Raw genomic sequence first — 14,936 nt, forward strand, 5'->3', positions numbered from 1 at the left:
TGGTTCTAAAGTTCCAATATTCTGAGACTCTATAATCTGGGAGTTCTAGGATCTCCAAGTCTAAGGTTCTGTGGTTCTTTTCATGGACCCCTATGATCCAGAATTCCTGAAGCCTATGGTTCTAGTTCTGTGGTTCCAGAATTCTCAAGTTCTACAGTTTAAGAATCCCATACAAAGTGGCTCATAGATCTAAATTTCTAAGGTTCTAGGGTTCCAGAATTCCAAAGGTTCTAGAACACCAGGATTCAGGGCCCTCTTCTCCTGAGGCTCTGGGCTCCTAAGGATCAGAATACTGGGATTCTTTTTTTTTTTTTTTTAAGATTTTATTTTTAAGTCCTCTCCATACCCAACATGGGGCTCAAAATTACAAACCAAGATCGAGAGTCTCAGGTCCCACCAACTGAGCCAGCCAGGTGTCCCCAGAGTACTGGGAGTTTTAGTTCCTGCCACAAGCCCAAGTGAGAGAGGCCCCAGGTCGCTGAGTATGTGTTTGTCCAGGCCTTCTGACCCCATCCATCTCCCCCGGGGGGCCCCGCTGACCTTTGCACTGCAGGCCCTGGCGAAAGAGACCCTTGAGGAGTTTCTTGCAAGCCTGGCACACGGTGGGCCGCGTGTAGCTGTGGATGAGGAACGTGTGCGGGACCTTCACCTTGGAGAGCAGCATCTTGTCCAGCTCGATGGGGCGGCCCGTGTAGGAGGAGGCAGAAGAGGAGGAGGAGGAGGATGGGGGGCGGCGAGGCAGGAGCTCGGTGGTACTGCGGCTCTATGGTCAGCAGGAATGGAGGGGACACATTAGTGCGCGGCCCCATGCCCGTGCCCTGTCGTCCGCCCCCATCCCCCACCCCCCTCCCCCGCCACTAGCCCGCCCGCTCCCCAGCCCCTCACCAGCTCATCAGCCATGCAGGGCAGGGACTCGGAGGTGCTGAGGCGCACAGAATGGCCACTGGCCAGAGACGTGGACGACAGGCGCCTCTTGCGGGCGCCACTGCAGTTGTTAGGGATGCTGAAGGCACAGCGCTTGTGGTAGTTCAGTCCGCAGCCTGCGGGGGGCGCCAGACGATCAGAGACAACCTTGAACCAGTCCTGGGCTCTAAAACTCCGCCCGCCCCCTCTTCCCTTTCTGTAGATTAGGAATACAGCAGCCCTCTCAGGAGAGCCCCCTGCGAGTGCCACTAAAGCCAACGAAAAACTACAAAAACCCAAATCGGGTAGAATCGCCACCGGCCAAGAAGGTCCTGGGCCAGTCCACCAGGCAAAGAACCATGAGCAGGTGAGGCCTTTGCTGAGGTCCCGGGGAATGTGGATTGGCGGGTAGTAGCAGAAGGAGGCCACAACCACGGCACCAGCTGCACACAAGAGGAGCGTACTTGGCAATGACTAGTTCTTCCTTATATGCGCGTACCCCAACTATTTGTGCTTTCTTCCTTCTATCTCCCATCACCTGACATAACACTTTTTTTATTTTTTATTTTTTTTTTTTTAAATATGGAACGCTTTAGGAATACATGTGTTATCCGTGCCCGGCTCACTGTATTGGCCCCATTTCAGTACATGTGCTGCCGAATGGAGCACTGTATTCATATTTAAGTTACAGGACATTATAAAAACTTAAAAAAAATTACAGGACATCGAAGGAAAAGAGTGAACAAGCATCATCTCTGGGGACAGGGTTAGCCTGTTTTCAGTCGTACTGGGGACAGTTCTACCAAATCAGATGGAAGTATGACTCTATTGTCATTTCTTTCTTAATTTATCATTAAAAAAAAAAAAAAATCCAAAATCCTCTTCCATGAAAGAATCGGGCTCAGCTTGCCATCTTCCTAGCAGGTTTCCTGAACCCTTGCTCCCATACATCTCCAGAGATTCCAGATGATTCCAGGAAGGCTCCCTGTTCTGGAGTGAAGAATGTTCCTCCAGCCTTTGGAAGCTTCTTTGGGACTGCCTCATGGAGCCTGTCTTCTGGCAGCCTGGCTGTCATAGGCCTTCCCAAAGGTGGTGGTATGAGAAGAGCTTTGGGATGGCCCACGGCCTTTGTGAACAGGAAACACTTCCCAGCACTGGCCTTTGCTCCTTCATGTGCTTCACAGGACTTCAAAATCTCATCCGTGACTCTCTGAGTATCAAGGCAGAGTCAAACTCCCCTTGGAAGGTGTTAAGAAGGCATTAAGAACAGTCATTTGGGGGCGCCTGGGTGGCTCAGTGGGTTGGGCAACTGCCTTCAGCTCAGGTCATGATCCTGGAGTCCAGGGATCAAGTCCCATAACAGGCTCCCTGCTCAGCGGGGAGTCTGCTTCTCCCTCTGACCATCCCCCTTCTCATCCTCTCTCTCTTTCAAATAAATAAAATCTTTAAAAAAAAAAAAAAAACCAGTCACTTGGTACTCCTTTGGAACCACATGAATGAGGACCATCATCTGTGTTGCTGAGCCAGCGAAATCCATACTAAGGGTGCCCGTTAGAATCGACAATGCCAGGGGCTCCTGGGTGGCTCTGTCGGCTGAGTGTCTGGCTCTTGGTTTCGGCTCGGGTCATCATCACATGGTCATGAGATGGAGCCCCGAGTGAGGCTCCTTGCTGAGCATGGAGCCTGCTTAAGATTCTCTCTCTCTCCCTCTCCCTCGGCTTCTCCCCTCTCCCCCCTGCTTGCGCACGTGCATGCATGCATTCTCTCTCTCAAAAAACCAAACCAACAAACAAAAAAAAAACACCTTCCCTTTTATGACACCAGGACTGTGTGAGGATGAAGGTTACAAATGCCAAGACATCAAGAGTTGGATGTGGTTTGCACACGATGGCGGTACCAGTAACAGCCTTGAACGTGCTGAATCAGTTTTCCACAGACCCAATGTGGCTATCATCCCTCAAGCCCTTAAATGCCATGGGTCTCTTTAGGGCTGTGTGATGATAACAATCCCGGTCAATGCTGCAGATCTTCTGGAACACAGGGTCTGCATGAGCGCCACTGCTGCGAAGCTGGAGATCCTTGGATGGTGGAACATTCGAGAATATGCTTCTGATGGAGGCGTGGTCTTCGCAGAATGGATGGTCTTCATCTGGGAAGAGTGGACCTGCAGAACCTGACCCTTGGGCTTCACCTTGAGACACACTGATGTATTCCTTTATTTTTTAAGTATGATCGAAGGACATGCGTATGGGTGCTTGTTGTAGACTGAACATGTGTCCATCCCCCAAATTCATAGGTTGATGCCCTAAGCCCCCATGTGACCGTATTAGACTTTAAGGAGGTAATTAAGGTTCAATGAGGCCATAAAGGTGGGGCACTGAGCTAACATGACCAGGGTCTTTATAAAAGGGAGACACTTAAGAAACTGTTGTCTCTCCTCACAGCACGGGAGCGACACAGCGAGATGGCAGCCGTGTGCAAGCCAGAAAGAGGGCTCTAACCAGGAAACCACGCCCTGTCCGAGTCCTGATCTTAAACTTTCCAGGCTCTGGAACTGTGAGTTCTAAATATGTGTTGTTTAAACCACTCAGCCTGTGGTATTTCGCTATGGCAGGTCCTGGCACACTGAGGGGCCCAGTCAGTAAGCAGGGGACTCTGCTGGTCGGCTTTCTGTCAACCCCAGTAATTCAGATGCTAATGTAGGGGTTGCTGTGAAGGTGTTTTGTACATGTGATTCAAGTGCACAATCAGATGACCTGAAGTGAGGGAGAGTATTCTAGTTAATCCGGGTGGGCCCGGTTCAATCAACCGAAAGGTTAGAAAGCAGAGCTGAGATCTCCCAGATGAAGAAATTCTTCCCGGGAGTCCAGCCTGCCCTTCCTGACGTGCTGCCCTACGGATTTCAGAGTTGCTGGGCCAGCCCCCACAATCCTGTAAGCGAATTCCTTCCAAATATCCTTTAATATTTACCTCCTACTGGCTGTTTCTCTGGTGATTCCTGTTACAGGCTCCACCTTCTTCCCTTCACTCATTCCCTTTCTCCTCCCTCAAGCTCTCTGCCCCCTTACCTCTCCCTCGGAGCTCCGCATCAGGCTCCACCTCCGGAGTTGAGCCCCGCCCAGTCCCCCATCCATCACTCAATCCCCGCCCCCAACCCCTCCCCAGAGCTGTGCCTCCGGTCCCTTACCTCTCCCTCCGAGCCACGCCCCCTGAGCTCCACCCCGCCCCGCCCCGCCCTCCTGACACCGCCCCCCCACCCCCGGCCCCACCCCCGGCCCCGCCTCCAGCCCTTCTCCCCTCACCATCACACTTGAGGCCTTGGCGTACTAGACCGAAGAGCATCTCCCCGCAGTGATCGCAGAAGGCCGGCGCTCGGTAGGAGTGCACCGTGAGGGCGTGCGGGCGGATCTGGAAGTCCTCGAAGGTGGCCGAAGCTGCAGGCAGCAGGGAGGGGCGGATGGTTGAGCCAGAGCGGGGAGGCCTGTTCCTGGGTTTCTCACAGTCCTCCCTTGCCTGCCTTCATTTACGCACGTACTACGTTCTACCTGGGTTCAAATCCCGGCGTCACCACTGGGCAAGACACCTATGCCACGGACTGGGGAGTTGTTTAGTGGGTACAGAGTTTCAGTACGGCAAGATGAAAACACTCGTGGAGACTGTTGTAGGACAACGTGAAGGTAATTAACACTACTGAACAGGAGACTTAAAAATGGTTAAGATGGTACATTTTATGTTATGTACATTTTACAGTTAAACATTTTAAAATAAAATTTAAAAATACAGATGCCTCGGTCGCACCCTCACAGCTGCTGATCTGCTTGGTCTAGGATGGAGCGTCAAGAGAAAAAAACCAAATCTCTATGTATCTCAGTTTTCTCATCTTTAAAATGGAAATCCAACAAACACAGAGCATTGTCCTGGGTGTCAGGGACACCGCACAGAACAAAAGCCCTGCCTGGCCTCTAGTAAGGGAGGCAGCCAATCAAAATAAAGAAAATAAATATTCTTATTTAACAATCACCCAGGGGTGCCTGGGTGGCTTAGTTGGTTAGTCTGGCTTTAGCTCAGGTCATGATCCCTGGGGCCTGGGATCCAACTCCACACGAGGTTCCCTGCTGGGCAGGGAGTCTGCTTCTCCCTTCCCCTCTGTCCCCTCGCCCTGCTGTGCTCTCTTGCTTGCTCTCTCCATCTCTCTGTCAAATAAATAAATAAATCTTTTAAAAATATAGATATAAATATATATGTATATGTGTATGTGTGCACACACACATATATATATATATTTTTTTTTTTTTTTTTTAATCGCCCAACCTAGCAGTTACCTAGTGCCAGGCACTGCTCCAAGAACTTTAAAATACTAATGAATTCAGTTCTCTCAAGAGCCCTGGAGGTACATTGTTATTACCCCCATTTTCCAGATGAGAAGATTATAGCACAGAGAGGCGAAGCAACTTGCCCAAGGTCACACAGCTAGCAAGCTGTGGAACTTGAAATCGAATCCGAGCCAGTGTGGCTCCAAAGTTCATGCTTTCAGTACTGCATTTACTGCCTCTTGGAAATGTTTAAGTAATAAAATATACAGCATATGTCTACTATACTCAAATAATAAAAAAAAAAAACTGTCATGCAACTGTTTCTTATCTCAATAACGGGACGAATATTTACTGAGAACCAACATAAACTGGGTACTCTGGAAGACAAAGCCAGGCTGAAACACTTGCATGGTCTCATCTGATGTTCTTAGTTTCTATACGTGTCATTTTACACGTTTCTCTAGGGTAAAATTATATATTTGCACATTATGCATATACTATGTATATAAGTATATATATTTGTACATTGTATATATTTGTATATAATGTAAATTATATATTATTATATACTCTATTATTATCTATTATATATTAATAATATACTATAACATATATTATATAATGTGTTATATATATTATGTAGTATATGTTATGTATCATTATATATCATACTATATATTACATGTTATTATATTATACAGTATATATGTATTATATATTTATATAATGTGAATATATAATTTCATTATTTATTTATATATTATTATACTTATATAATTTACATTATATAAATATATAATATAAAAGCATATGATGTAAATGATATAAATATTTGCCCATTATATATATAAGTATATGCAATATATATATATTCCAGAAATAAAGTACAACTCCAAAAAAAACCATACATACAGCAGACTAGCAGTCAGTAAGTGCTTAGGAGAAAAATTAATCAGAGAAGGGAGAGTGGGAAGGTATAAGATGTACAATTTTAGAAGGCGGTTGAGGAGGGCCCCCTTCAATTGTTGTTAGGGCAAAAGCCTGAAGAAGGCGAGGGTATGACCCATGTAGGTTTCCAGGAAAGAACATGCCCAGTATCATAATAGTAGTCTCTACAGATTCTTTCTTCAGGGCTAAATGAATCAATATATGGAAAGCTTTTAAGACAGTGTTCTTGGGGCGCCTGGGTGGCTCAGTGGGTTAAGCATCTGTCTTCGGCTCAGGTAATGATCGCAGGGTCCCGGGATCGAATCCCACATCAGACTCCCTGCTCAGCGGGGAGCCTACTTCCCCCATTTTCTCTCTCTGCCCACCTCTCTGCCTAGTTGTGATCTCTCCCTCTGACAAATAAATAAAATCTTAAAAAAAAAAGATGACAGTGCTCTTTCTTTCTTATCTTATTATTTTTTTAAGATATTATTTTTAAGTCATCTCTACACCCAGCATGGGGCTGGAACCCACAAGCCTGAGATCCAGAGTACCACGCTCTACTGACTGAGCCAGTGAGGTGCCCCATATTATTTTTTTAAGTTTTTAAAATTTATTTTTATTTTATTTTATTTTGTAATGGTTTTCTCTATTTGTCAGAGAGAGAGGGCACAAGCAGGGGGAGTGGCAGGCAGAGACAGAGAGAGAAGCTGGCTCCCCACTGAGCAGGGAGTCCGATGTGGGACTCGATCCCAGAACCCTGGGATCATGACCCGAGCCAAAGGCAGATACTTAACCAAATGAGCCACCCAGGAGTCCCTAATTCTTTTTTTTTTTTTTTTAAACAGTGCTCTTTAAACGAACACATAGAAAGTCCTCAATAAATATTGGCTTTTATTTTTAAAGTTTCATTTTTGCACTAAGTCTCATCCTCTTTCCTACCCTCCCCACCCCCGAATTTCAGTCTAATATTGAGCTATTTTCCTTGTTATCGTGCAAAAGAAAGGGGACTCTCTTCTATGTGCCAAGCACTGCCGACACAGGGTAAAGCTATGAACACTCCACTCTCAGTGGGCTGACATTCTTTTGGGGAGACAGACAGGAAACACACACACACACACAGAAGGAAATTTCAGACACTGGAGGAAATGGCATTGAAGCTCAGATCCAACTAGCAAGAAGGAACTAGCTATGAGAAGATGAGGCGGGGAGGGAGGCACTGAGAACTAGTACACACACCTGGAGATGGGAGGCAGCTCAGTTTGTTCAAGGGACAGAGAACAGACAACCATGGCAGGAACAAAGAAAGTTAGGGGGACAGTGTAACAGGTGAATTCAGGGAACTGGCAGGGGCCAGATCATGGGCAGCCATTTAAGGCCATATTGAGGAGTTTGCATTTTATCCCCAGGGTAATGGGAAGCCATGGGAGGATTCTGAGCAGTGAAGTGTCATGATCTGGCTCGTGAGCTACGGTAACAGGTAACAGTCTAGGCAGGAGGTGACCGCTGCCTGGACCAGAGGAGGCAGTAAGAAACAGATTCAGGATGTATGTTAAAGGTGGGACTAATTGGTTTGATGCAGATCAAGGGAAAGGGTGAGGGAAAAGGAGGAGTCACCAGGATGCCTCCAGGACGTGGGGCAAGAGCACCTGAGTGAATGGTGATGCCCTACACCGAGGCGAGAACACCAATGGAAGAAAGGAGGACAAAATCAAGATCTCTGCCTTGGACAGGCCATCTCTGAGCTGCTTAGAGCTGCCAAGTAAAAGTGTCAGGGGGACAAGCTACATGACCGAGACTTGGATGTAGCAGAGGGAGACCAGTATAATGAAAATCCAATAGTAGCCAGCCTACAGGAGAGTATTTAAAACCTAAGTTAAGGTCATCGGGGCTATAAACGCAAACTTCTAATTGTCATCCGTCCATTCAACCCATTTTACTGAGGATTGCGCTATGCAAGGACTGGGGGAGGAGACACAGCCAAGAATAAGGCAGGTAATTCCCGCCCCTCACCCTTCTAGAAGCACCCTGGGCTCTCTACTCCTCTGCAGTGCTGAGAGCTTCTCATCTCTAAAATGCGACTGGCCGGTGGGTGACTAGATTCTGGCTGAAAACACACGTGCCCGGGCTTTCTCTGACCTTGCAGAGTCTCATTTCCTTTAGCACTTCAGCGGGAAGGACCACGGGCATCAGAACATTTCAAACTCTGCATCAAAGTACCACATACATCTAGAAAAAGACGTATCCCCAGTGCCTGGTTCAGTGAACTGTCACACTGTACACACTGTGTCACCAACACCCTGATAAGTAAAGTGGCAGTTTAAATCAGTCCCCAGCAATCTCCCTTCCGCCCCCCAGGTGATGGTGGTGCCCTTCCCGACGCGGAGAACACGGCACCTGCTGCGAAGGCTCCGCCTTCCTCGCTCCTAACTGTATCCCTCTCTGTGCTTCATAAAAGGAATTAGACAATATGTAGTCTGATGCGTAGCAAATGCCTTTCCGCGTTAGGTTTTGTGAGGTTCACCCATGTGGCTGGACATGGCCTTCCTTCAGTGCTGTGCGAATTTCACGGTGCGCACATGCCACATTCACGGTGCGCACACGCAACATATTTACCCATTCCGGGGCGGTAGCTTGTCAAAGCTCCGCACGTGATTCTAATTTGCGACCAGGGCTTGGAACCCACTAGCCCTGACTTTAAGAAGCATGTTTCTGGACCCACCTCTCCTCTCCCCGCACCATTAGCCCCGCCCCCCTCTAGAGGCGGCGCCCCCAGGCGGGCCCCTGGCTCACCCGACAGCACCACCTCCACCAGGTCGCCCTCCTGGATGTCTCCAACCGAGCGCACCAGCTGCAAGAGGTTGGCCGACGTGGGGTCATGTTTGAAGAGAAGGATCTTGTCGTAAAGGCCATAGAAGCCACACTCGGGGAACTGAGGGGCGGGAGAGAGAGGTGGTGACGGGAAGGCTCAGAGCGGCTCAGAGGCAGCGGTCTGGAACACTCCCAGGGCAGGGCCCACAGTTTCCCCCGGAAACAGAGACCCCGCAGCCCTGAGTTTCCTGCCTGCTCCCTCCCAAGGGCAGCTCGAGCGAGCGAGCGGGCGGGCACGGTGCCAGGGCCCCAGGTGTGCTGGGAGAGAGCACCCGCGGAGTTTGGTGGCTGGACTGGGAAACTGGAGTGGCAGGGAGAGTGGCTCTGGGAGCATGAGCACCTAGAATTTTCCGTGGGGGTGGGGGGTTAAGTGAACACCCCCTCCTTTAAGCCCCCACCCCAGCTTCCTTCCTGGATCTATTGTCCTTGTTACCTGGTTCCAGGCCCAGCACTGGGGTGGGGCCAGCTGGAAGAAGGGGACTTAGGACTCCTGGGGGCGGGGGGAAGGCAGGGAGCCGGGAAGGCTAGGACTCAAGGGAGATGGAGGTAGGGAGGGTGCCCCCCACCCAATGTCCAAAGGACCCAGGTGTCCCTAGTTGGGGCTGGGGGGGGGGGCAGGAAGTGAAACCCAGTAGAACAGAAAGTGAAACTGCCCAGGTGGAGCCGCGGGAAGGACGGAAAGGGGCCCCGCCACACCTGGACAGAAGACAGAAAACAAAACTGGGGTGAGGCCTGAGGAAGGAGGCCCAAGTTTGGGCACTGGACAAATTACACCCAGGGGCAGTCAGCCCTCCACCCCACCCCCATCTGTCTTCCCAAAGAGCAGGCTGAGCTGGGTGTGACAACTGGACCTGTGGGCTTGGGGGTATGGTGGAGGACCAAGGAAGCCCCATCTTGTTCTTGTCTGCCAGGAGAGGGTCCACAGCTCACAGGGACTGCCTGGGCCTTGACTGCCTTGGTGGCAGGGGCGGGGGCGGGGGGGGAGTCTGTCTCTAAGCTTCAGTTTCCCTGTTTGTAAAATGGGGGAGTTGGCACAGTTCCCCCATGTTTCTCTGAAGCCCAAAGAATTCATTTCTGGAGACCTGAGAAGATTCTGGAATTTGGACATTTTGGGATTCTAACATGCTCACATGCTATATGATACATATATCTTAGGTTCCAGCGTATTATCATGACATGTTTTAGAATTTCAACAACCTAGATCAGGAGCAATCTAGTATTTTCATGTCCTAGGAATCTAATGAACTGGGGTTCATTTGATTGTCTTACTATTACAGGATTTCAACAACCCACCATTCCAAAATTCTAACACTTTAACATTCTAGGATTCCAACAATTCAGGAATCTAATATTCTACCATTTTAACGTTTTAGGATTCCAACAACCTAGAATCTAATGTTGGAACACTCAGAGGAGTTCGATTACCTAGCAGTGGCATATCCGAACAATCTAGAATTCGAATAGTCTAACATTTGATTGTTTTAGTATTCCAACAACCTAGGATGCTAATGTTTGGACAATTTGTTTGTCTTTGTTTTTTTTTTTTTTTTTTAAGCAAACTTTATGCCTAACGTGGGGGTGGAATTCATGACCCTGAGATCAAGAGTCCCATGTTCCACTGACGGAGGCAGCCAGGTGCCCCTGGACACTTGGATATCAGAGGAGTTCGATTACCTGGCAGTGGCATATTCGAATAATCTAGAATTCTAATATTCTAACATTTTTAAGTGTAGAATTCCAACAACAGGCAATCCCACTCTCCTAACTTTTAACATTCTAGAATGCAGGCACTGAGCTCCACCTGGTTCCTCCTGGCCATGATCCCCAGCTTCCCACCCTGGTGTCCAAAACTAAGAGTAGGGTGGGGTTGGGGAAGGCCGGTTTTAATAGGCCAGCATCAGACCTGAGGGGTGGGGACACTGTGATTAGGAGAGGGGACAGAGTCCCCAGAGCCTCTGGGGGTTCCAAAGAGGTTCCTGCCTCTCGACACACATCTCTGGCCTGGGGGAGGGTAGAGATTGGACTCGGAAACCTCACTTGCCCCTGGCAGCTCTGGCAGGCACCCACACCCACACATGTCACCGGATAGCCATGGCCAGGGCGGCTTCAATTTCTACTGTTTCCACCAAATGGGAGGTCGGGATGGGCTTGAATGGAGAGGTCCCCCATTGCCCACCCCCCCCCCACCTGCCCCTTCATGCTCACTTCCACACCTAGCTGGCCCCTCCCTTCCTCCCTGCTGGCTGCAGAAAACAATAACATGCAGGGACACGCAATTTGGGGAGGCCTTTGGAGCACCCCGCCCCTGCCCAGGCCTCCCTCCGACGGGTAGTGGGTTGAGGAGCCAACTGGAGGCTAAATGCCGCAACCCCATCCCCCAGTCGCCCAAGGCTTAACCCTCCTTTTCCCCCCTTGCTCTATGCCAAGCTCCTGGCCACCTCTGCCGGGACCCCCACCCCCTCCGGACCTCTCCCCAAGCCAGTTGGGAGGAACCCTGCGCTCTCACCTTCTGGTCCACGATGGAGCAAGCCAGCTGCTTCACATGGGCCAGCTCAGAGGCGGTGGGGAGTAGCACAAACTCGCGGGTCAGGCCGATCTGGATGTGGAAGGAGACCCCGGAGCTCGGAGCTGGGACCTGGGCCAGTTGCGGTGGCGGCGACTGCAACTCCAAGCCGCCGGGGAGCGGAGGAGACCCGGGCCCGGGAGAGCCTGGGAGCCCGGCGAGATGGGAGGGGGAGGCTGCCATGGGTGGGTCGGGGGGAGGTCCCGGGACCGGCCTCCCGGCGCCCACCCGGGATGCGGCTGAAGGAGCCCGGGGAAGCCCGTAAACTGGTGGTGGGAGCGCGGGGATTCTGGGGATACGAGAAAAGAAACCTAGCAGGTTGAGGGCGCTCGAGGATGGCGAGACCCTGGGAAATTTAAGAAAGGCAATCTAGTGGGTCAAACGCCCGGGAATCATAAAGGAGAAATCTAATGGTTTGAGGGACCCAGCGCTTGAGAGATTCCAAGAAATCAAGAAAATCTAGTAGGTCGGGATCTCATGGATCAGGAGAGCCCAGGATCCTAAAGCCCCTTGGGGAGAGAAAGGCTTAAGAAGGCAGCAGGGGGAATCCCAGAACCCAGTGGCTCTAAGACGAGAATCCAATTAAGAAGGGGACCCGAGGGATTCATCAGACTTTGGGGGTGGAGGACAGGAGTCTCTGAGTCGGGGATCGAGTAGATCCCAAGGATCCGACGGGCCCGGGGATGGGCAGAGATCCCGAGGGCCGGGGTGCTAAGGGGGGAATCTCACGGGTCTCAGAAGTTGGAGAAAAGTTCGGTCGGGGGCCGCGGAGAAGGGGGCGTTACCGGCGGCGGTTGGGGGGGGAAGGGAGGGTCGCCCGGCGCTGGGCGCCGGTGGCTCTTTTTCCCCCCTCCAAAGTTTAACTCTGCGGCTGCGGCCCAGGAGGAAGTGTCCGGAGCGATGGCGCAGTCGGCCAATCCGCGCGGGCCTCGGTGACGTCGGAGAGGGGCGGAGCCTGGCGGGGGCCGGGGGCGGAAGGGGAGGGCGGGCCGCGCACCTCCGAGTCGGGGGCGTCACCAGCCCCGCCCGAGTCCGGGTGTCTGGGGTGCGAGATGCCCGGCAGTGATCCGGGACTGATACCTTCCCCCATCACACCCAGGTCTGGAAAGTTAACTATTCCCTGAGCTGGACAGGAGGGGCGAGCCACGGGTCGCGGGGCCGGGGCTGAGGAGGCGCCTGGCCCTTTAAGGAAGGGGGCCGTCTAGGCTAGCCTGGTCTGCATCCGGTGCCCACCGCAGGGGAAAGGGTGGGAAACCGGTGTCAGGTCCAGCCCGCTCTGGGACCTCTGGGTTCGGCCTGCCTCTTCTCAGAGCGTCGTCCTCCCCACTCCCCTCCCCCGCGCAGGGGAGGCGGTGCTGTAGGTGCTGTGATGTAGCCCATTACACGGGTGGGAAGACAGAGACCTCCGGATGGGCGGGAAGGACCTTGCCTCCCGTCTCTGGCACCTTTGACGAGGTGAATGGAGGCGACCGGAGCGGCCGGGGCTGGGTTATCTGCGCAGGGTCGCTCAGGCACAGGGGCCGGTGGGGCTCCCCACTGTGCCCCAGCTCCCCACTGTGCCCCAGCCCTCAGAAGAATGAAGAGCCACAGACCTGGGTGGGGGGCGCTGAAAGGGCCCCCAGGGAGGACAGCACGCCCATCCCACCTTCTGGATAATTGGTTGTTGGGGGGGGGGGGCAGTGTGCATGTGTCTGACTGTGGCTTTAGGTAGGTGGCTTCCCCTCTCTGATCCGGTTTCTTAGATGGGACAGTAACAGGCTGTGCCCAAAGGGTCTTTGGGGATTAATGAGATGGTGGCACAGGGCTGAAGTTCAGTAGGCGGTGGCCACCACTGAACTCTTTAGAGATAAAGGGGTGGGCACCTCAAGCTCTCAGGTGTTTAGGAGGCCGTTCATTCAGTCATCCAGCCAGCCAGCACTGAATGCCGACATACTACTATGTGAGGTGCTAGGCTTGGGCTGAAACAGCTCTTCTAGCACATTCAGGAGCCCCTCAGGCTGGATTTCTCCTTCCAGCTAATAATAAGAGAGCAGCTGCCATTTAGTTTACATTCAGGAAACTGAACCCCCTGGGGACAAAATGACTTGTCCAAGATCACCACGAGAGCTGCTGCCAGCCCACCCCCACTGAGGGGTCAAGGCCTGGCTTTGAGCTTCAAAGGCATTCTGGCAGAGATAGGCCACCTGCCCACCCGGGTTCCCTGCTGGTTGGGGACGGGGGCCTCGAGAGGAGCCCCCCCTTCCCGCTAAAGGGATGCTGGGGGCAGCTGAGGTCGGTACAGTAGTGACTCTGCCACCACATCCGGGGGCTGGCGGGGGCTGGGGAAGGAAGTCTGAGGCTGGAGTGAAAACCCAAACCACCACCTGGGGAAGCTGCTCAGAGCTCAGAAGGATGAGGGGGGAGTGGGGCCACGTGGAGCTTGTAGCTAGGATCCTGTCAGTGTTCACCTGATGGCCATCTGGCCACCTGCGTCCTTCTTCAAGTGTTCTCGGGGCTCTGAGAGGGGCCAGGTCCTATTCTGGGCCCAGGGGCACAGCCTCTGGCAACCCAGAGGGTGGACATTAGCATTGGGCCCGTTGTACAGAGGATGCTGAGGCCCCGAGATGTGCAGGGAGCCCCACAGGACTGGCTACGGATTCTGATGACCCGCTGGGGGCCCTGAGTGGTGCCTCCCCATCTCATCTTCTGTAACTTGTGTTCCTGATCCTCACTTCCTGAGCTCGTTGTGAGGATCCAGTGAAGCAGCAAGTGAGGAACTGAGCACGGGCTCGGGCTCCTGCTGGTGCAGAACTGACCTGGTGAAGGGTAGGGGCACCAGCAGCCAGGGACTGGGTGCCTCCATCGCCAGCGCCCTTGCAGCTGCTCCCTGGAGGGCGGAGGCTTTCTGGGGGGCGGGTTTCGGGGTCTCCGGTCCCCACTCCATATGAGATGAGGCTCCACAGAAGCTCAGGCCCACATGGGGGGGGAGGGAAGGTGGGGGGTTAAGTACTTGGGCGGGGCTAGCCCTTGGGCCTCCTACCACCCATCATGGGGGTGGGGAGGGGAAGGTCTTGATCTGTCACCTCACATCATCTGCTTGTCAGGGCTCTGTCCCCAGGCTGCTTCTGAGGCCCCTGGGGAGGGAGTACTTAGGAACAGAAAGGAGGGGCACGGGGAGATTCGGTCCTGTGCCCCATTTCCGGGCCTCCACCCACACCCCGCCCAAACTCTGGGCCCCTTTCTTCCCGCCCCCCACCCTACCACAAAACCCCAGCCCACCATATCCCCTCCGTGAGCTCCACCCAGCCCAGGCAGAGCTCCAGACTCGTCTCCCAAAGTCCCGGCCCCCTCAGTCCCCTCGACAGTCAGCGCCACCACCC

The 14,936-nt window shown here is 52.5% G+C and overlaps 1 protein-coding gene across 1 annotated transcript in view; it reads right to left on the minus strand.

Annotated features, from left to right (window-relative positions):
- Positions 1–12,462, minus strand: part of PRKD2 (protein kinase D2) — a 31,815-nt gene extending 19,353 nt beyond the window's left edge. The window contains exons 1-5 of the mRNA XM_080829478.1: positions 11,521–12,462; positions 8,937–9,075; positions 4,206–4,337; positions 886–1,040; positions 541–763 (exon numbers count right to left, since the gene is read on the minus strand). Of these exons, the coding sequence (XP_080685604.1) occupies positions 541–763; positions 886–1,040; positions 4,206–4,337; positions 8,937–9,075; positions 11,521–11,760 (889 nt within the window). The 5' untranslated portion in view covers positions 11,761–12,462. The remainder of the gene's footprint in view (positions 1–540; positions 764–885; positions 1,041–4,205; positions 4,338–8,936; positions 9,076–11,520) is intronic.
- Between the last annotated feature and the right edge of the window lie 2,474 nt (positions 12,463–14,936).

Source organism: Martes martes (genome assembly GCF_963455335.1).
Source record: "Martes martes genome assembly, chromosome: 17".
In the NCBI taxonomy this organism is placed as follows: domain Eukaryota; kingdom Metazoa; phylum Chordata; class Mammalia; order Carnivora; family Mustelidae; genus Martes; species Martes martes.